The 22,605-nt window shown below is 42.4% G+C and overlaps 1 protein-coding gene across 2 annotated transcripts in view; it reads left to right on the plus strand.

Moving 5' to 3' along the window:
• Positions 1-21,902, plus strand: part of scgn (secretagogin, EF-hand calcium binding protein) — a 39,116-nt gene extending 17,214 nt beyond the window's left edge. For both annotated transcript variants that reach the window (XM_056257717.1, XM_056257718.1), the window contains 5 exons: positions 4,104-4,159; positions 4,425-4,470; positions 4,591-4,650; positions 4,809-4,877; positions 21,641-21,902. In XM_056257717.1, the coding sequence (XP_056113692.1) occupies positions 4,104-4,159; positions 4,425-4,470; positions 4,591-4,650; positions 4,809-4,877; positions 21,641-21,769 (360 nt within the window). In that variant the 3' untranslated portion in view covers positions 21,770-21,902. The remainder of the gene's footprint in view (positions 1-4,103; positions 4,160-4,424; positions 4,471-4,590; positions 4,651-4,808; positions 4,878-21,640) is intronic.
• Positions 21,903-22,605: the final 703 nt, after the last annotated feature.

Consider the following 22,605-nt stretch of genomic DNA (forward strand, 5'->3'; position numbering starts at 1 on the left):
CAGAGAGACTAATATTAGAGTAGATGCCATTCTTCTTGTAATGTTACAAGTTCATCGGGTGTTATGGGAAGTGTTCCGGCTGACCTAGTTTATGGAGCCTAACAATCATTTAACTGATTTGAATTATAGAAATTGATAATGTGCTATGTGTATGCCAGGTAAAAGTGATTAGTCTAGATTTAAACTGACAGTGTGTCTGCATCCTGAGGAAGACTGTTCCAGATTATGTTCCAAAGAGGAAAATGATATATACCACCTGCGGTTGATTTTGATATTCTAGGTATTATCAACTGGCCATTTTGAGATCTCAATAGACTGTGAAGGACTATAATACATTAAGAGCTCGCTCAAGTACTTGGGAGCTAAACCATTTAGTGCTTTGTAAGTAATTAGCAAGATTTTAAAATATATACAATGTTTAATAGGGAGCCAATGCAGTGTTGACAGGCTAATATGGTCATACTTCTTGTTTCTAGTAAACATTCTAGCTGCTGCGTTTTGGATCAGCTGTAGTTTGTTTATTCAGCGTGAAGACAATAATCTAGCCTTGAGGTCATAAACGCATGAACTAGAAACATGGCTTTCAAATAAAAGATTGGTATCAAAGAGCACACCCAGTTTCCTAACTCACGACTAATACTTGACAGAAAAAATCCATCAAGTTTTAGACAGTATTCTAGGTTATTACGTGCAGAGGTTTTTGGTCCAGTAAGTATGAAGTATAAGTATGATTTGAACCACGCCAATGCAATTCCACAAATGCCAACATAATTTTCGAGTCTATTCAAAAGAATGTTGTGGTCGATGATGGTATCAAATGCAGCACTAAGATCCAGTAAAACTAGTAGAAAGATGTAACCACGGTACAAGATGGTAAGAGCAAATCATTTCTAGTGAGACTCTAATCAGACTCTAATGAGAGCTGTCTCAGTACTATGGTACAGTCTAAATCCTGACTGGAAATCCTTGCAGATACCATTTCTTTCTTAAAAGGAACATAGTTGTGATGATACTGCCTTTTCTAGGATCTTTAAAAGAAAAGATAATTCAAGAACGGCCTGTAATTGACTAATTCTGTAAGATCAAGTTGTAATTTTTTTTAATAAGCATTTTAATCATAGCCAGCTTAAAAGTTTTCGGCAAAAGAAAACTTTTAAAGATGAATTAATGATATTGAGAAGAGGATCTATGACCTCTGGAAGCATCTCTTTCAGTAGCTTAGTCTGTATAGGGTCTAACATACATGTTGTTGATTTAGATTTAATGAGTTTAGACAATTCTTCCTCTCCTATAGCAATGAATGAATGGAACATCTGGGGTTGAAGCTTTATTTCTCATTAATTTAGCCACTGTATGAAATAAATACCTGGGGTTGTATTTGTTTTCTTCTAAGAGGGTCGAGAAATATGCAGATCTAGCAGTTTTCAAGGCCTTTCTGAATGCAATGAATAGTGCTGTCTTTTAACGAAATGTGAAAAACTTCGCAGGTGGTTGGCAGGTGGTTGACACATGCGCTCTAGATAGTTTCATCTGTGTCCAGTGTCTGCGTCTTTTTTCTCTCCGGAAGTTGTGACCGATAAAAATGTCTTTGTATTCTTTTAAACAAAAGTTGCGGCTATCTCATAAGCCCCTCACACAAACGCTTCTAGATGATATCTAGATGATCCTTAGATACAAACCGCCTGTAAAGACCTTGTCGACTAGAAACCATGCGAACCAGGCAAGTCCTCTGCACAGACCCTTATGGCCATCTTCTCCTCTCCCACCGAATGCTGGCATAATGAATCCTGATCTTCAAGCAGAAGGAACTGGATGAAATTTTCTGAATATCAATTCACAATCTGACTTGTGATGCAGACTGGAATTAAACCACACCATGTTTGTTAGTCTGGCCAGAGGAGAAATGGCCCCCCGCCTGAGCCTAATTTCTCCCAAGGTTTTTTCTCCATTTCTATCACAGATGGAGTTTGGGTTCCTTGCCACTGTCGCCAAAAGGCTTGCTTAGTTGGGGACACTTAATATTCTGCAATATTATTGACTTGAATGCACTGACACTAATGGATGAGAACTGAACTGAGCTGGATGAACTGTTTCCCCCATAACTGCTTTATAGATGAATTAAACTCATTCCATAATTGATGAACTTTTCACAGTTATTAAATTGAATTGAATCAACACTGAACTTATTTCAACTTAATAATAACTGTTTAAAAGTACTATTGTCTTTTTAGAGCTGGTTTACAGTGGAATTGAATTGATACATGTTGAATCATGTTTTTTTCCTGTTTATCATTGTGAAGCTGTTTATCAATGTAAACAATCCGTATTGTAGAAAGCACTATATAAATAAAGGTGACTTGACTTGACCATCAGTCCTGGGTTTCGGCACCATTGTAGTATATTTTGTGAAGGAAAGAAGGATTGGGGCAGCGAGCCAGTTGTACTCAGTTTTATTTATTTTTTATTTTTTTCAAAAATAACCGAACAAAATAAAACTCAACAAAAAGCCAGCTTTTCAGCAGTATTCTCCAGTTCAATTTCAAGGTAAGTCCATTTGTCTTGTGCTCTCTCCTCAATCAAACACTGGAGTCGGCTTTATTCATTCTCTTCCCACTTACTGAGTGGAAACCGCTGTATTTATTACCTGACTCCCTACCGCTCATCCCACCACAGTCATGCTCACTTGGTGCTCGACCATGCCTCCTCCACCACACTCCCATAAAAAAACCATCACAAAGAATACTCTTAATGTGCCTTAATGCATTACAGTTTATTAATGAAAGGCGGAAGAAAGTTATTTTAGTTTATAAAGTTTTAAATATGTAAATAAAGTTTGGTTTATAAAGTTTAAATATTTTTTTTACACAAACCCATCTATTCACTTCAGAAGCCCTTAATTAACCCCCGGAGCTGTGTGGAGAACTTTTATGATGGATAGATGCACTTTTTTGGGCTTCAAAATCAGGACTGCCGTTCACTACCACTATAAAGCTTGGAAGAGCAATGATATTTTTTGATCTAACTCCGATTATGTTCATCTAAAAGAAGATGGTCATATACACCTAGGATTATACACCTAAGAATCATGGGGTAATTTTAATTTTTGGGTGAACAATCCCTTTAAAAGGAACTACTAAAGATGAGCATAACCAATGTTCATCACATATGCAGATTGATATTTAAAAGTTTTTTTTTAATTTTTCTTACTTAAAATCGGATATTAAAATGGAATAAAGTAGATAGGTTAGCTGAATACCTCAAGTCCATCAGTTCGGTCAGTTCAAAACCAATTTTTTTGAACCACATTATTATTTTTATAATTACACTAAATTAGCATGTTGAATTAACAGCACTATTATTATTATTATTATTATTATTCTTTATTTCAGACCATGGCTCCATATCAAAAAACATACAAACATAATTTCACCAACAACAGACAGATTTTAAAAAACATACAAGCTTTCATTCCACTGCTTCCAAAAACAGGAAAAATACCTTGTATCACTTAATGTAATATTATTTAAGACCATTATAATACTATTTTTTGAATCACTCAACCGACACGTGAAGTTGTACATATACTTCCGTAATATAGCATGCAAAGTAGGTACACTATTAGATACAAACATTTGGCTTGCACTTGTCCACCTTGGGACCTTGAGCAAAATTCTTAGCGCAATTAACTAACTAGAAACTATTATTTATCATACGACAGTACACAATCCTTTCCTGATCACAGCACCCAATGAAGCAAATTAAACTTTAAAAAAAGTATATACACCATCAGTGTATGGTACACTGCTCCGTTAGTGGCCAAGGTCAGTTTATAGTCCAAGTACACTCCAAAATGAATGATACTCCTCACCCAAGCCTCTCCTAAAGTGAGTAGTGTTTGGCTGGTCATGTAGTTTTTATAAGCATTTCATGTTAGTTCATTTCATGTCGGTGTACTACTTTTTTAACAGACTGTAGTGCAACATTTAGGTATGTTAAATTGACAATCTGTGTAAAATGACCGCAAGTACTCTTATTTATTTTTTCTTGTTAAAAAATGTTCAACCCTTTTCTAAATACGAACACTTTGTTTTTGTGTCTTTCAGATGAACATTTTTGACAAAAACAAAGATGGCAGATTGGATCTTAATGACCTGGCTAGGTGATGTGTGTTTAATGATAGCACTTTTGTACTGTACATGTGAAGTTGTTTAGGCATTGGTATTAAGAGTGAGTATGGGTGTTCGTGTTGTTGAAAGAGAGAGGCAAAGGCTCAGTGCCAATTGCATAAAGCACCGTTATGCTGCCATATTACTCCATTGATTAATATATCCACTATTAATATATTTCCAGACGTATGAAATCCGAACGCGCTGCCACAATGTTTTCATTGCCTGCCTTCTAATTTAACTGTATCTCCTTCCCAGAATTCTGGCTCTACAAGAGAACTTCCTGTTGCAGTTCAAAATGGATGTTAGTACTTTTTCTCTAATTTATTTAGAGTACTTTATCTCAATTTTTTCCCCCCTGCTTGTGACACTCAAATTTGATGATAAAGTGCATGATGCTGTCATGATTTCTCACCCTCCACAGGCCAGTAGTCAAATGGAGAGAAAGAGAGACTTTGAGAAGATCTTTGCTCACTATGATGTTGTAAGATTTTTTTAACCTTCAATTCACTTTGCATCAACCTGAGTAGACTAACGATTTATTACTTTATTAACAGTACGTCTTGTTTATTGTTGTGTATGAGTATCACATTAGATACTTATCCTGATGTTCCATCACTTAGTGGTTGGCTCTGATTCTAGAGTAAGACTGGAGCACTTGAAGGTCCAGAAGTGGATGGGTTTGTCAAAGACATGATGGAGCTTGTCAAGGTAAGTGATAGATTGTTGGAATGTAACTACCATACCTATACAGTAATAAACATCACATGTAATTAGGGACGTCCTGATCAAGTTTCTTGTGCCCCCGATCCGAGTTATTAAATATTGAGTATCTGCTGATACCATGTCCTGATCCAATACTTGAATTTTCCTAGTCCTTGATACACACTTCAAGTACATTAAAGTTATTAAAACCAATCCAATGTTTACTGGGCCATGCAGAGAGGTTGTCAAGGGCAGGGGCTAAAATGTAAAAAAAGGGGCATGTAAAAATTATGAGCCTATAATTTCTTACATCACTATGGAGTAATTTGAATGTAAAACACATCTAATTGTCCTTACAAAGGTTTAACCAGACATATATGGAGGACAGAGGGTACATCACACCACCAGGACTTAATAGAAAAATATTACGTTATTAACGATTGTAGCAAGGTTAGATGTTGTGGGAAGGAGGAGGCGGGAACCGGCAAACAATCATCATCGTGAGAGATAAGAGACTGGTGCGTTGCGCAGGTGTCGCTCATTATCAATCACGCCACAGGCCTCGCGCTATTCTCCCACGGCCCTCGGCCTCTTCCTGCTCGCCACAAAGATGTTGATCAAAAAAATAGAAACATTATTTAAATAAACATTTAAATAAGTACAACAAAAATCAACTTGCATGCACTCGCTAGGATAAACAGCGAAAAACGTGAAACTTCAGGACTGCACTGCACTAGACTTTTCCCGCCCCACGTGGCACAACATACATTGTGATCAAACTCAAATCATTTTATACAGTGGGTACTCTAGATCTAATATTATCACACAGAATCAATGTTAATGCCGTTGAAATTCTGCAGCAGAGCGATGACATCTCAGATCATTATCTAGTCTCGTGTAAACATTTAGCCAAGGCTGCAAAGCCGACTCCGTGTTACAAATATGTTAGACCTATCAATTTTGCCACTAAAGATTGCTTTATTAATAATCTTCCTGATCAGTTTCATCATCTCAGCATCCCAGATAGCTTAGAAGAACTCGATATTGCGACAGAAACTTTTAACTCTCTCTTTTCCAGCACTTTAGACACCGTTGCTCCGTTGCGCTTAAAGAAGATTAAAGAAAATAGTCCAACTCTGTGGTACAAGAGAGAAGCCAGAAATATGGAGGCTGGAAGAGAACAAAACTAGAAGTATTTCGTGTTTCATGGAAGGAGAGCTCGATTGCATACAGAGATGCCTTAAAAGCTGCAAGATCTGCTTATTTTTCAACCCTATTAGAAGAAAATAAACAAAACCCGAGGTATTTTTTTGAAACAGTGGCTAAACTAACGAAAAATAAAGCCTCAAGCCCAGAAGTTTCCAAGCAGCACAGCAGTAATGACTTTATGCACTTCTTTACTTATAAGATTGATAATATCAGGGAGAAAACTATAACTATGCAACCGTCTACTACAGTATGGCATCAGGGATTGCATTGTAGTCTCCCTAAGGAAAAATTCAATTCATTCATTACTAGAGGAGTGGAAGAATTTTTTGAACTCGTTAAATCATCTAAATCGACAACATGTATATTAGACCCTATACCAACTAAGCTAATGAAAGAGATGCTTCCAGAGGTCAAAGATCCTCTTCTTAACATCATTAATTCATCTTTGTCATTAGGATACATACCAAAAAGTTTTAAGCTGGCTAAACCGCTTGTTAAAAACCCACAACTTGATCCTACAGAATTAGTCAATTACAGGCTGATCTCGAATCTACCTTTTCTGTCAAAGATACTGGAAAAGGCAGTATCTTCACAACTGTGTTCCTTTTTAGAAAGAAATGATATCTGAGAGGATTTTCAGTCAGGATTTAGACCGTACCATAGTACTGAGACAGCTCTCATTAGAGTCACAAATGATTTGCTCTTATCATCCGATCGTGGTTGTATCTCTCTATTAGTGTTACTCGATCTTAGTGCTGCATTTGATACCATCGACCTCAACATTCTTTTAAATAGACTCGAAAATAATGTTGGCATTAGTGGAATTGCATTAGCATGGTTTAAATCATACTTATCTGACCGTTATCAGTTTGTAGCAGTAAATGAAGAGATGTCTTATCGATCACAAGTTCAGTATGGCGTACCACAAAGCTCAGTACTAGGGCCGCTGCTGTTCACTCTGTACATGTTACCCTTAGTCAGCCTTATATCATTAGGAAACATGGCATTAGTTTTCACTGTTATGCTGATGATACGCAGCTCTATATTTCTTCACGCCCTGGCGAAACTTACCAATTCACAAAATTAACGGAATGCATAGCTGATATAAAAAATTGGATGAGTAGTAACTTCCTACTACTTAATTCTGAAAAACAGAGATTCTAATTATTGGACAAAAAACTTCCTCACGTAATAACCTAGAAAACTGTCTAACACTTGATGGCTGCTCTGTCAAGTCTTCGTCGTCGGTTAGGAACCTGGGAGTGGAAAGTCACGTGATCTGTAAAACGATTGATTGATAATATCAGTCACGTGATCTGTCGGTTATCTGTAAAACCACATTTTTCCATCTTAAAAATATATCTAAATTACGTCATATGCTCTCATTGACAAATGCGGAATAGTTAGTTCATGCGTTCATGACATCAAGGCTAGAATATTGTAATGCTCTACTGCACGCTTAATAAACAAATTACAGCTGGTCCAAAATGCAGCAGCTAGAGTTTTTACCAGAACCAGGAAGTATGACCATATTAGCCCGGTTCTGTCAACACTGCATTGGCTCCCTATTAAACATCGTATAAATTTTTAAATATTGCTTACAAAGCAATAGATTACTTACAAAGCACTAAATGGTTTAGCTCCCCAGTACTTGAGCGAGCTCTTAATGCATTATATTCCTTCACGTCTATTGCGATCTCAAAATTCCGGCCAGTTGATAATACCTAGAATATCAAAATCGACTGCTGGCGGTAGATCCTTTTCCTATTTAGCACCAAAACTTTGGAACAGTCTTCCTAACATTGTCCGGGAAGCAGACACACTCTGTCAGTTCAAAGCTAGACTAAAAACACATCTCTTTGGCCTAGCATACACATAACACACTATAGACTTCTATAATTCAATGTTAGGCTGCATAGATTAGGTCAGTCGGAACCGGGAACACTTCCCATAAATCCTGATGTACTTGTTACATCATAAGAAGAATGGCATCTACGCTAATATTAGCCTCTTTGTTTATCCCGAGGTTTACCGCAGTCCGCCGGATCCAGGCCGTATCCATATCTGATAAAGGACCTGCGTCTGGACGCGACGACAACGCAGTCCTGAAGTGTCAACTAGTCCCTCCCCTGCGAAGGCCTCCTTCCCTTTACCTCTGTACAGATAATCGTTGTCGGGATAATTCCGGTTCACGTGGCTACGCCGAAGCGATAAAATTCTGTATTATAAATTTTAAGGCCAGACAAGTAGTTTGTTGAGGGTTGATTTTTTAGGGAAGGACTAATGCCTGCGCACATATTTTCAAACGCCCATACATATAGAATGAACTATTAATGTGCATGTGCACACTATCAGCGTTCTCAAAGGTTCGCGTTTTTAAAGTTTGCGTAGAGAGAACTTAAGAGTTTTCTGTTAAAACGGTGTCGTGTTAGCGGCCCCTAAGTTAATAACTAATGATCGTTGCGACGGAAGTGAATCAATCAAAATGGACTTTAACTGTAAAATAACTTTATTCTAGAGCTGCCATAAAGCCAAAACAATCTGTTACTTTAATTTCCTATTATCACTGTAAAGACGCTTTGGAACAATCTACATTGTTAAAAGCGCTATATAAATGTAGATGACTTGAGTGGGAAAATCAAATCAATTTCCCCTAGCTCAGCACATACAAAATAATCATGTTTTTACAAACTTTTAAAACTCATCAACTACAACGTACACACTCATACATATGCACAACACACAAGAAAGAATTAAAAAATGTAAAGCACTTCTCCGCCTCCAAGAAACAATATCCCACCAGAAATCTGCCGTGCCGGGTCAGCATCCTCTGAAAAAGCAAGAACTCTTCTTCACTTTGTTTCCTTTCCCGCAGTCAAGGCAATTATTCACAGTCTGAGAGTCACGGTCACTGGTGGTGAGGAGTCCTCTTTGCCCAGCACACTCTCTTTAAATGCTCATAGAGCATGTGACTAGCGCTCCTTAATACTTCCCCTTCATTATCTAACTAAGCTTAACACGTAAGATATATCTAGCCATCTTTGTTGCTGGACAAATCCTAATGGTCTCGAGCAACACAAAACTTTTCCCTTTTCCCCTGAGCACGAAGGCCAGTCACATTAACTCTCCCAGGACTCACCTTTCCTCTCGCAGCTTGTCTCTTAAATTTCTTCCGTCAGTTAATAGCCACGTTTACATGGACACTTTTCGGAACATAGTGTTTACGTGAACGCTAAATAAACTGATCGGGTTGATGCGCGAGCTAATATGTCACAAGCTTTAAATCGAATTTAAATGTTTGACATGCACACACTGCACAGTTTCCCCGCTGTTGTTTCATAACCATCCTCATTTCCTTTTTTTTTTAAGCAGACTTAATATCAATTTCGGGTTCTAATTAGAAGTAAAGGCGCCCATTCCCATGCCCAAAACTAGGTTTTAGATTGACACTACAGTCATTTATTATAGTCAACAACATCAGCTCATCCTTGCGTCATTCGTCATTACGCCATCGAGCGGATTAGAAAAGGTTTTTCCTTCCTCTCTCAACCTGATTGAAATATCAATCGGTTTGGGCCTTTTTATTCTGATTAAGGAATTTACATGAAGCATTTTCATTCGGATTGGATTTTTAAACCAAATATAATCGGAATAAAATATTCCATGTAAACGCACCTAGTGCAAGGAGAACACACCGCTGAAAAGCTCAAGTGGGCAGGATCAAAGCCCAACAAAAACTCCCCAGCATTCAGTAGGTACTACACTAATATAACAGTTATTATATTTATAGGCCTATGTATGTTATGATGAGCTCTCAGAGAAGGGAGAAGGCAGGATCCAAATGCAGAGAAAATTTATTAGAAAGATACCAAACAAACAAAATAACCAAATACAAGAAAATCCAAAGAAGCAGGGTGGCGAACTGAGAAACAACAACGCACCATCCTACAAAGGAAAAGACCAGACAAAGAACACAGGAAACACAAGGAATTATATAGGGAAACATTAACAAGATAACAAGACACAGCTGAACATAATCACAACACTCATGAGGTTAGGCAAAGGACACTGGGAAATTAAGGTCACAATGCAAAAGCACAAAAGTCAAGATGAGTGCCCTCTGATGGAGATCAAGGGCACTCCAGCTAGGCCTATAAAAATAATTCCTTAACCATGAGTATTAAATATCAGCATGTAACTCATTATGCATAGTTTGTGCTCTGGAAAGATCAAATCGTATGGCTTGTTGAGGAGGGATGTGCTATGACTTTAAGCATTCAGAATTTTCAATATCTGATTTTTTCTCTCTCTTTTTCAATCTCTTTTTTCTTATTTTCAGTAGGGCTACACGATTAATCGCAATTTACATGAAATCGCACTTAAACCATTTTGGCTTATCGCGATTATGACGCATTTACTACCGATCAGCTGTGCTGCACTGACAAGCTGTGCATAAAATAATCGCAGCCTTTGCCAAATCGCGTGCGGTTTCATTGCAATTGATCGTGCAGCCCTAATTTTCAGTGAAGGTGATAATTTGGTTGTAAATTAGTTGAATATGGCACTCTGTCAGTAATGTAGTTTGTAAGATTAAAGAACCATTTAAAAATGATTGAGACCACAGTGCGAAAAGGGCATTATCCAATTGGACTTATATTCATAGTTAAATTTGAGCTGTTTTTGCAATAGTTTGGCATAACCAAATGATATTATAACTGAACCATTACCAAACTATAGCTATAACTTCAAAATGCATGTTCATGAGTGTTAAACAGGTGGAAGCATTTTGATTAAAATATGTATTTTCATGCATCATATAATGTACACAAACTAGTTTTATAACAATACTGTAATGGGATCTTCATAAAAGAGTCTTTTACATTTAGGCCCTACAGGAAAAATACATGAGTAATATGTTACTATATTGAGAGGACAGAATGTGTGTGTTCTTACAGAACATTCTACCTCTGACCTATGTAAGGAATTACAGTTTAAAATGTTTATATATATAATTAATTTTAACGAATTATAATTAATTATAAATATTTCAATGTTTTAGAATTGACTGTAGCAGAATCAATAGTACAATTATTTAATCAGTTCATCCAACGAACAGAAAGCATAATCAATTATTAATTCTAGGAAATATAGTATCTTCATGGCCAAGAAAGAATAGCCTTTTCCAGCTAAAGTAAATCAAGTACTAGCAGGGTAATAGCATAGGTAGCTAGATCAATATGTTTAAGTGACTTTGATATTTTTGTGAGTGGCAAACACAGAGACAATAACGTGTGAATATAATGGTTTAATAAACGAAACTACGATAGGCTACACACACAACTAAACTAAGCAAAGATTGTATACAGAATCAAGAAAGTAAAAAAAAAGAGTGAAGAGAGAGAGAGAGAAGAAAGGAGAATGGCAAGATTACAACCAGTTAACCACAACCTACGAGAAACATCAGAGAATCAGAGTCACCTTAAAGGGGCACAATAACTTAGAAACGCATCTAAAGGCTGCAAACAGGTACTTGCATTGGTTTTGGTTGCTGAACAAGTCCAGATGCAGTAGATTCTTGAGATTCTTGATGATTTTTCCAGGAGTGCGCTGAAGCGTTCGTTTGGGTTCTTGGGGTGGTCCAAGTTGAATCCAAAGAAGTTAACTTGAAGATGAAGTTGCCGGAAAAAGAGGAGGATGGTGTCTCAAAGAGGTTGAGCAAAGAATCTGACCTAATCAGATACTTTTAAGGGTGCTATCCGTTCACACCCATTTGGTGAGGTGACTAATCTAAGATGACCTGGAGAAAGTCTTTGTTTTATCTTATCTCCATTTGCATGTTCATGGTGGCCTGGATAATTTGTGCAGTCTTTACACAAAAGTATGGTAACAAATATCCTGATGCAATTTATCATATTGTACAACATTGATTATAAAATCAAAAGAGGATTCTTTTGATACCAAGAAAGAGGGGATTCGAAGACATTAAAGCAGTGATACATACATCATCGTTGGATATGAACCTTGGAAGTTACTCTAACATAACTAAAGAATCATAACTAGTCATAACGTACTCGGTTACTAACGTAACCTCGGTTCTCTCTAGAGAGGGAACGAGTACTGCGTATTAGCTTACGCTAGGGGAAAAACTCTTTTCCACGAGATATTGAAGCCAAAAATTATCCTTAATTTTTTATTAATGTAAAACGCTTTGCAGCAGCAAGCAGACATAGGCGAAACAGCTCGCGCGCCTATTGGCTGCTCTTGCAGCAAATGCAGCAGCCTATCGAGAGAGACTTTGCGTGACGTAATGACCAATGGGGGCAATTCGCGCCCATATCGTCACGTCCCGCCAGAAAGGGCGTGGTCTCACCCTATAAATATGCTCGTTAGGCTGGTACAAGCTGGTTTTCATCGCTGAAGCGAACCAGAGCGTATTCCAAGCACGGCAAGATACGCAGTACTCGTTCCCTCTCTAGAGAGAACCGAGGTTACGTTAGTAACCGAGTACGTTCTCTTACAAGAGTATCTCTCGTACTGCGTAATAGCTTACGCTAGGGGAACACAATGCAACACGCCGTGCGTACAGGGATCCAACACCAAAGTCCCAAGGGCCGAAGCCCAGGGCTCATGTAGTGCATAATCACCATAAACTCACATAGAGTGGAGGAAGAGAGGCTGGAAGCGTCATTCCCTATAAAAAAGCCCCCAGCGGGGCTATCATATGACAATAAAACGTGCAGCCAGGGTGAAAGCTTTCAGCCTGATCTGGGTGGCCATACGTGTGTCAACACTCATGGGGCTGCAGTAAACTCAGCATCTGGGCCGCACAGCGGGGCAGATAGCACTGAATTTTAGACCGCCAAAAGCTTAGCTTGTAAGGCGGGTACCTCCAGGTTATAGTATTTTATAAATGTAGACGGCGAGGCCCAGCCCGCGGCCGTACAGATATCTTGCAGGGAAACCCCGCTCGACCATGCCCACGAAGAGGCCACGCCTCTCGTGGAGTGCGCTCTGACACCCAAGGGGCACTGTAGGCCCTTTGCAGTGTAAGCGAGCGCAATGGCATCCACTATCCATCTGGATAGGCTCTGTTTTGAGGCGGCAAGTCCCTTGGAACGCCCGCCAAACAAAACGAAAAGCTGCTCCGTCTGTCTGAAAACAGACGAGCGCGACACATAAGCTCTCAATGCCCTGACGGGGCAAAGGAGACTCGCGTCCTCCTCCTCACTGAGAACCGGAAGGGCGGACAGGGAAATTACCTGGGCCCTAAACGGTGTATTGAGGGATTTCGGCACATACCCGTGCTTAGGTTCGAGAATGACCTTCGAGTCACTAGGCCCAAACTCCATACACGACGCGCTTACTGAAAGCGCCTGCAAGTCCCCTATGCGCTTCACTGAAGCGAGAGCCATGAGAAACACTGTTTTGAACGACAGGTGTTTCATGTCCACCGGCTGGATTGGCTCGAACGGGGCGCCTTTCATGGCCTCCAGGACAGTGGAAAGGTCCCACGTCGGGACTGAAGGGGGCCTGGGAGGGTTTAGCCTCCGAGCTCCCCTAAGGAAACGCACGACTAAGTCGTTTTTCCCCAGCGTGGAAAGCATTCCACAGGTGAAAAGCTCTGGGCTTGACACCATGCAGAGAAAACAGACCATTTCGAGGAGTAGAGCCGCCTGGTAGACGGAGCTCTAGCCTGCGCGATCGTGTTTAACACTCCTTCTGGGAGGCTAGCGGGTACCCGTTGATGGCCCATGCGTGCAGGGACCACAACTCCGGGCGAGGGTGCCAAATCGAGCCCTCCGCCTGAGAGAGGAGGTCTCTCCTCAATGGTACAGGCCATGGGGCAGTGCTGGTCAGCTGCATCAGGGCAGGGAACCACGTCTGGTTTGTCCAGAGCGGAGCTACGAGCAGCACTGGGCATCCGTTCTCCCTGATTCGTTCCAACACCTGAGGCAGGAGCGAGACAGGAGGAAAAGCATATAGGGGGCAGCGGGGCCAAACATGAGCCAGCGCATCCTTGCTTTTCGAGAAAAACTCCGGGCAATGAGCGTTTTCGTGGGACGCGAATAGGTCCACCTGTGCTCTGCCGAACGTTTTCCACAGCAGCTGGACCGTCTGCGGGTGCAGCGACCATTCCCCTGCTGGAACATTGTTCCTGGACAGTCTGTCTGGTCCCACATTCAGGTGACCAGGCACGTGAGCTGCTCTCAGTGAGAGCAGGTTGTGCTGAGCCCAGACCAGGAGGCGTTCCGTCAGCCTGTGAAGGTTTCGTGACCTGACGCCGCCCTGGCGATTTATGTATGCCACCACTGACATGTTGTCCGACCGGACCAAGACGTGGTGGCCTGTTACCTGGGGACAAAAACGCTGTAGCGCTTTGTCGACTGCTATCATCTCCAAGCAGTTTATGTGAAGGAGCTTTTCCCGTTCTGACCACAGGCCAGCTAGCGGTCTGCCCTCGAGCAGCGCTCCCCACCCCGAGGTGGAGGCGTCCGTAGACACCACCTTCACACTCGAAGCGGTCCCCAGACTCACACCTGACTGATACCAGTCGGTTATTTTCCAAGGTTCCAGAGCTGAAACACACTTTAGGTTGACCCTGAGGCGAAACAGACCCGCTGTCCATGCCCTGGGTGGAACCCGCGCTTTCAGCCACATCTGCAGTGGGCGCATGCGAAGCAAGCCCCACTGGAGTACAGAGGCCGCTGAGGCCATCAGCCCCAGCATTTTCTGAAACCTTTTGAGCGGAACTATCGAGCCGTGGCGGAAGGATTTCGCGACGCGCTGAATATTTAGTCCGCGCTCTGGTGACAGGCGTGCCGTCATGGATAGCGAGTCTAACACTGTTCCCAGAAAGGAAATTTTCTGACTGGGAGACAGTGAGCTCTTCGCCCAATTGACTGTGAGGCCCAGCTCCTCGAGGTGCTCGAGTAATGCGGCCCTGTGTTCTATGAGCTCCGATCGTGATCGAGCTAGAATCAGCCAATCGTCCAAGTAGTTCAGGACTCGCATGCCCTGAAGTCTCAGGGGTGCGAGCGCCGCGTCCATGCACTTCGTGAATGTACGAGGTGCTAGGGACAGGCCGAACGGCAGGACTCTGTATTGATATGCCTGGCCCTCGAAAGCGAATCTCAAGAATCGCCTGTGATGGGACGCTATTTGTATTTGGAAATAGGCGTCTTTCAGATCTATTGACATAAACCAGTCCCCGTGGCGCACTTGCGCGAGGATTTTCCTGGTCGTAAGCATTCTGAACTGGCGCTTCACAAGCGCTCTGTTCAGCTGTCGCAGATCTAAAATGGGTCTGAGACCTCCATCTTTTTTCGGTACCAGAAAATATCTGCTGTGTAGGCCCCCTTTGCTCTGAGCTTGAGATAAAGGTTCTATAGCACCTTTGCTCAGTAGTTTCGCTATCTCGGCTCGAAGTAGATGAGATACTTCGTTTTCCACCGTCGTCTCGACGCACGCCGTATAACGGCGGGGACGTCGAGCGAACTGTAGCGAATAGCCTCTTTTTATAGTGTTCAGCACCCATTCTGATACCCCAGGAAGCTGTGCCCACACTTTCGCGTGAATAGCTAGGGGTAGAATGAGATCTGGGCTCTGGCCGAGACATAGTGACGGCAAGAGAGCTCCGGCGTGCTGTAACGCAGACACTGTGTTTACAGTGTGTGAGGCGGGGGGCGCGCCGATCGCGGCGGGCAGCCTGGCCGCGCTCAAAACCCTTATAGCAGTTTGCTGAGGGAGAGAGAGCGGGGCGAGCCCCGTGGGGCACATTTACTGCACTGAAAAACACTGTCGGCCTGAGCTGACTGAATGCGTGTTGGTTTCGTTTTCACAGAACCCGTGGGACATGTGGTGTGTAGTGTTTGTGGGCACTGAGACGTAGGCACATTCACTACATTTAGTGCACAATCGACATGAGGCGATTTTGTTTGTGCGAGCCCTGCATTTTTGCGGGCTGTGTTTGTGTGTAGAAATGAGCCCTGGGTTGTGGGCATTTTCAATACACTCATAACACCATCGGCTGTGGCCGGAATACCAGAAAATACACCGTTTATGTGATTTGTCTGGGTCGCCGTGGGAACAGCATTTGTGTGCAGGCAAGCGGGCATGGTACTGGCTTGCTTACTGCAAAATACACTGGAACAGTCACATTTTCTGGAACTGAACGAGCGAAAATTTCAGTGGAAGTCTGGCCACGGCGAGACTGAAACACCGTCGATTTCCTAGGAGGCTAGGAAGACTTGTGTTGGTTTCGTTTTACAGAAACCGTGGTAGTGTTTGTGGGCACTGGGTTGTGGGCACATTCACTACATTTAATGCACAATTGACATGCGTCGATTTCATTTGTGCGAGCCCTGTACCGTGGCGGGCTGTGTTTGTGTGTAGAAATGAACACTGGGCTGTGAGCATTTTATTACACTTATAACACCATCGGCTGTGGCCGGAAAACCAGAAATACAATGATTACATGATTTTTCTGGGTCGCCGTGGAAACGGCCTTTATGTGCAGGCAAGCGGGCCGTGGTACCAGCTTGTTTACTGCAAAATACACTGGAACAGTCGCATTTTCTGGAACTGAACGAGCGAAAAGTTTCGGTGGAAGTCTGGCCGCGGCGAGACTAAATTTTTATCTGCTGCGAGAGCCGAGATCGAACACGGGTCTCTCGCGTGAAAGCTTCGGGTTCCGCCACTGGGCCACAGGGAGAACTACACTAGCGCAAGCAGATAAGAGAGTGTCATCACAGTTTTGTGTGTGTCGGCGTTTGTATGCAGGTGTGCGTGTTATACAACAGGCTCATTGCTGCAATAATGACATTTTCAGCCGCTCAAACTAGGAGCTGAGAAATGTTTGAGAAATGGAGATTAGTCCGGCCTCGGCGGGGACTAAAACACACTCTTTTCTCATTTGCCGGTGACGCACGCCCATGGGGGGCGGGGTAGATTTCTTATAACGTAAAGAAAGCTAGCCGCGGTTTTAGGGCTCGCGGTCTTGATGCTGGCCCGTTTCCTTGACGACTCGCGGACAGAAGGCGGAGGTCCACAGAGCTCGCCTGTTGCGCGGCGGTTGCGCGGGCGCCTCCCAATCGAGGCCGATGCTTTCCACGGCCTGAGAGAGCAGACGCATCAGCTCAGTCTCAATGCCGGTTCTCTTACCAGTGGTCTGGCGGGAAACGCTAGCGGAGGGGAGGTCCACGGAGCTCGCCCAATCCTCGCTATCGGACGCCAGAAGAGAACACGCCTCGGTGGGTTCGTCGAACTCGTGGACGGACGCGGCGGCAGGCGGCGGCCGTTGTCCGTCAGTGAGCGACTCGAGCGAAGCCGGCGAAGCTGGCGGGCGAACCGGCGAGCTTTGGCGGGCTGGAGAAAGCTCGGGAGCGCGCTGGGCGCGGCGCTTCTTGCGGCGCGGCACCACGGCGGGCTGTGGTGAAGGCTCGGAGAATGATGCCAGGCGAGTCCTCAGAGTCACCATAGGCAAAAACTCGCAATGAGGGCATCCGCCGTCAGCGAGCGCGAGGGCCGCGTGATCCTCACCCAGGCAGGAAACACAGATGACGTGACGGTCTCCGTCGCTGAGCGGGGCGCGGCACGAGCCACAGGATGGCATCTTTAAAAAGACGCAGCTCTTTTGTGAAGAGAAGTGTGAGTCGCGTCAAGTAAGCGAGCAAACACTCTCAGCAGAGTAAAGATACACAGAGTATAAAAGGATATAGAACGCCGGAAAGCGCAGCAGGTACGGCAGTTGAAGGCGGCGAGGCCAGCGACTCCAGAGCTCGTCCCGCTGAAAGGCTTGCTTCGACGGCGCGGCTTCTCACTCCGGATCCAGCGATGCGTGTGCGTCGCTGAAGAGATGAAAATCAGCTTGTACCAGCCTAACGAGCATATTTATAGGGTGAGACCACGGCCTTTCTGGCGGGACGTGACGATATGGGCGCGAATTGCCCCCATTGGTCATTACGTCACGCAGAGTCTCTCTCGATAGGCTGCTGCAAGAGCAGCCAATAGGCGCGCGAGCTGTTTCGCCTATGTCTGCTTGCTGCTGCAAAGCGTTTTACATTAATAAAAAATTAAGGATAATTTTTGGCTTCAATATCTCGTGGAAAAGAGTTTTTCCCCTAGCGTAAGCTATTACGCAGTACGAGAGATACTCTCGTAAGAGAACTAATAAAACATAGGAGCATGCATAAAACACAGGAGAAATACTATAAACATTTGGGAAAGTTTGTGTGTATGAATGGAGTAAGTGTCCTTGTGTATTGGAAGTTTATCTCTATAGTCTTTGACCAAATGGCTAGTGTCGTCTGGTCTCCTGTGCTGTCTTTGAGGGTTGCAGACACTCCTGGTAAGATCGTTCAGTGGAGCCGAGGTGATAACTATGGAAGCTTGTTTCCGCCACTGAATAAAAAATAAAATAAAAATAATTGCGACTTTTTATCTCACAATTCTGACTTTTTTTCTCACAATTGCGAGTTTACATCTCGCAATTCTGACTTTATAACACATAATTGCGAGTTTATGTCTCGAAATTCTGACATATCCTTTCTCAGAATTGTGAGATATAAACTGGCAATTGCGAGTTATCAGTCCAATTCTAAGGCCGTGTGTCCACCAAAGCGTTTTTACTCGTGCCTGGCGTACGTTTTCAATTGTTTTCAATGGGAGCGCCGCGTTTTTTAAACGCCATGAGCGCAACGAGGTGCTGAGCGTGTATTTAACGCTCAAGCGCTGAGCGTTCGGCGTTTTTTACACGCTGAAGCGCTGAGCGCCCGGCGTTTTTACTGGTCGCCGAGAGTTGAAAAATGTTCAACTTTTGGATAAAAAGCTCATCACTGTCACTTTTCACCAACCGTCCAATCACAGTGGAGGAGGGGCGGGACTAATATCACACCGACCAACTGTCATTCAACATTCTTTGTGTACAAGGACATCAACCAGCAGAGCTGAACAAAATGGATGAAAAATTAATATTGCTGGTCTCCGAACATACGTGTTTATACCAGATGACATCCCCGGATTACCACAATGTGAATTTAAAAAACAATGCTTGGAGGAACATTTCATCGGCGATCGGTCTATCAGGTAAGCAGTCAGACAGCTGATCGGTGGGGGCCGGGATCTACGTTAGCGTAACGTTAGCTTGCAAACCGTTTTTTTTTTAGATACATTTCTATAAATAACGCCCGGTAATCGGAATATTCTATTCAGATATTCTGTATCATAGCAACGAAGCGTCTCAACGGAAAAAACGCTGCGCTGCCAAAACGCTCTCAAGTGCCCACAGCTGGGCGTTTTCAGCAGAGCGTCTAGCGTTTTCAGCCGGCTAAAAACGCTTTGGTGGACACACGGCCTGATGGTGCGTTCACACCGGACGCGAATAGCGCGTCAGGCGCGAGTGATTTCAATGTTAAGTCAATGCAAAGACGCGTTACGCGCGTAAAAAATTCCTGCGGCGCGAATGAGGCATAGAGCGCGGCGCGGTAGACGCGAATACGCCTCATTCGCGCGTCAAGTTCGCGCGAATGGCGCGAATTGAGCGTCTGGCGCGTTAAGCGCGTTACGCGCGAATGATTTAGTTAGTGCTATTTGTGCATTCACGCGTTTGACGCGAATTCGCGTCTGCCGCCCGAGTTGAAAAATCTGAACTTCTGCGTCAATTCGCGCCGCGTTAACCAATCAGGAGCCTAGCTGCTTGCTGCTGTCACGTGGTGAAGTATCTGGATGCTTCAATAAATTATTTTGTAATATATGACTGTGGTTCTAATGCACAACAAAGCAAATATTTTATCACATAAAACTTGATTTCAATATATGAGACATATTCATTTTGCATTGAATGCTATTTATTCCATATCTAGATTATATGAAATATTATTATAATGTAAAGACAACCAACATATAAGTTCGTGTCTGGACAGTGATGTGTGAGAGAGAGAGAAAAATCATAGGACAGATTAATCACTTTTGGAGGCTGGCTTCATTTATTATCAAAACAAAAATAAATGACAGATTAGGTGGATGCGGGCGAGGGTGAACCTCGCGCCGGGCTGTAGAGCGCGGGCTCGACAGGCATAGCTAGACCACTCGAGGCCGAGGGCTTATACGGCCTACGCTGTCCTCATCAGCGTCCTCACCATTAGGTCCACCAAACCTAGCTCCTGGAGCAAATTGTGAAACTCCTGAAACCCTCCGGAGGTTCTGGTGGACCCGAGTACAGCGACGATGTCCCCTACGGAGCTGCTTCTGCTCTCCAGAGCATATACGAGCGGTGACTCTCTCGAATAATGCTAATGCTAATGCTCGATAAACATCTAAAAAGATGGCCGCCAACGGGTTTCGAAACTTTCGCCTCCGGATTTCGCCTCTGACGCGCGTAAATTTCGCTTCAAACTTTTGTTTTTTACGCGCGTCAATTTCGCCATTGACACGCGAATTAACACAAAGTGGTCAAGCGTCAAACTAGACGCGGTAGACGCGAATTTGACGCGCTATTCGCGTCCGGTGTGAACGCACAGTAAGGGGAAAAAAAGACTAACTTTTTCCCCCTCAGAATAGTTTATATCTCACAATTCTGACTTTATATCACGCAATTTCGACTTTATATCACGCAATTCTGACTTTATAACACGCAATTGCGACTTTATATCAATTAATTCTGACTTTATATCTCGCAATTCTGACTTTATAACACGAAATTGCGACTTTATTTCACACAATTCTGACTTTATAACACGCAATTGCGGCTTTATATCACGCAATTCTGACTTTATAACCTGCAATTGCGACTTTATATCAATAAATTCTGACTTTATATCTCGCAATTCTGACTTTATAACACGCAATTGCGATTTTATATCACGCAATTCTGACTTTATATCTCACAATTCTGAGAAATAAAGTCAGAATTGCGAGATGTAAACTCGCAATTGTGAGAAAAAAAGTCAGAATTGTGAGATAAAAAGTCGCAATTACCTTGTTTATTTTTCATTCTGTGGCGGAAACAAGCTTCCATAGATAACGGCCTTTGAAGTGAACTGGTTTTAGGGCCGATGACAACAGGGGAGAGGGAAGGTTTTCTAATGACTAGGGCATTTGATTAAGGCCATTCGTTAGACCTATACACTTAGATTGTGTCTTTCTGTTTTACAACTGTGGACAAACAAGCTTATATTGTATACACTACTTTTATACTTTATACTTATATTTGTATACACTACTTTTATACTTATGTACTATAACATGTATATACTACACTTTTTACACACAGAGCATACACAAATAGTTTCTAAAAGGTGCATATAGTACAACATTAGGCTTAAGTATTTGGTTAATTTGCATTATTAACAGGAAATTAAAAATGAATTGTTGGATTCTTAAAATCCCCAAAAGGGGCGTGTCACTGATTCAGTCATGTTATCAAAATCTAACTCCAGCCAGGCAACCAAAGTTGGCATCCCTGGTACAATACTACTAATAATTGTCAATAGTGGCAGCTGTTTGTGTCACTTTGTCTCTTTCTCTCTATTTGCCTCTTTATTCAAACACCTTCTTTTTCTCAGCCCAGTATCAGCGGAGTGGATCTGGATAAATTCCGTGAGGTTCTGCTGCATCACTGTGACGTGAATAAAGACGGAAAGATTCAGAAGAGTGAGCTGGCCCTGTGTTTGGGAGTGAAGCTTAAGCCATAGTCCTCACATGCAGACGGAAGTTCTCCAAAGATCACTGTATTTCAATACTGTATTTGGAAGGTGAAAGCATTACGTATAACTTGTGTATCGCTTTGCAAAATATGTTATTGTGAAATAAAAATAAGGAAATGTATTCACTTTGCTTTTAAAACCATCCACTTTTGCAACAATAAAAGTATGAAAATTAAAGGATAAAAACAAACTTTGATTTGGGTCCGTTTTGATTTTACTTTTTTTTTTAAATGTACTATTTTTTTTTTTTTTTGGTGGGGGGTTGTTGTAAAAATCGGCACTTTCAGGGCACAAAAACACCACATTTTCACATTTTTGATAGACATCTACCACATAACTGAAAGCTGTCTCAGTGGAACAGTTATAATATATTTTGAATTAACCTGAAAGAAAGCAAAGAATATTTTGATTATGCAGCTTGAATTTTGGTCAAGATCATGTATCCATTTACACCTGCAGGCTGCAGCCATCAAACGATTTACAGTGTAAATGAAGTATAGCAGGTGAACCATGGAGAGAGCCATTTACCAGTTGCTAGGGGGTTGGGTTTAGGGCTGCAACTAACGATTATTTTAATAATCGATTAATCTGTCGATTATTTTTCCGATTAATCGATGAATCGGATTTAAAAAAAAAGCATCAATTTCCAATCCTTTATTAAAAAACAGAACTGACAGTGCAAATTCACCATGAAAAAAAAAATCCAGTGCAAAAAAAATGGACTAACAAAAAACATACACATGTACACTGTAAAAAGTAATACCTAGATCTAACTTATAAAAAGTGAGGCAAGTGGCTGCATTGGATGTTTTATGTTGATTCAA

Source organism: Rhinichthys klamathensis, unplaced genomic scaffold, assembly GCF_029890125.1.
Source record: "Rhinichthys klamathensis goyatoka isolate OS25496 unplaced genomic scaffold, OSU_Roscu_1.1 h1tg000006l_1, whole genome shotgun sequence".
NCBI lineage: Eukaryota > Metazoa > Chordata > Actinopteri > Cypriniformes > Leuciscidae > Rhinichthys > Rhinichthys klamathensis.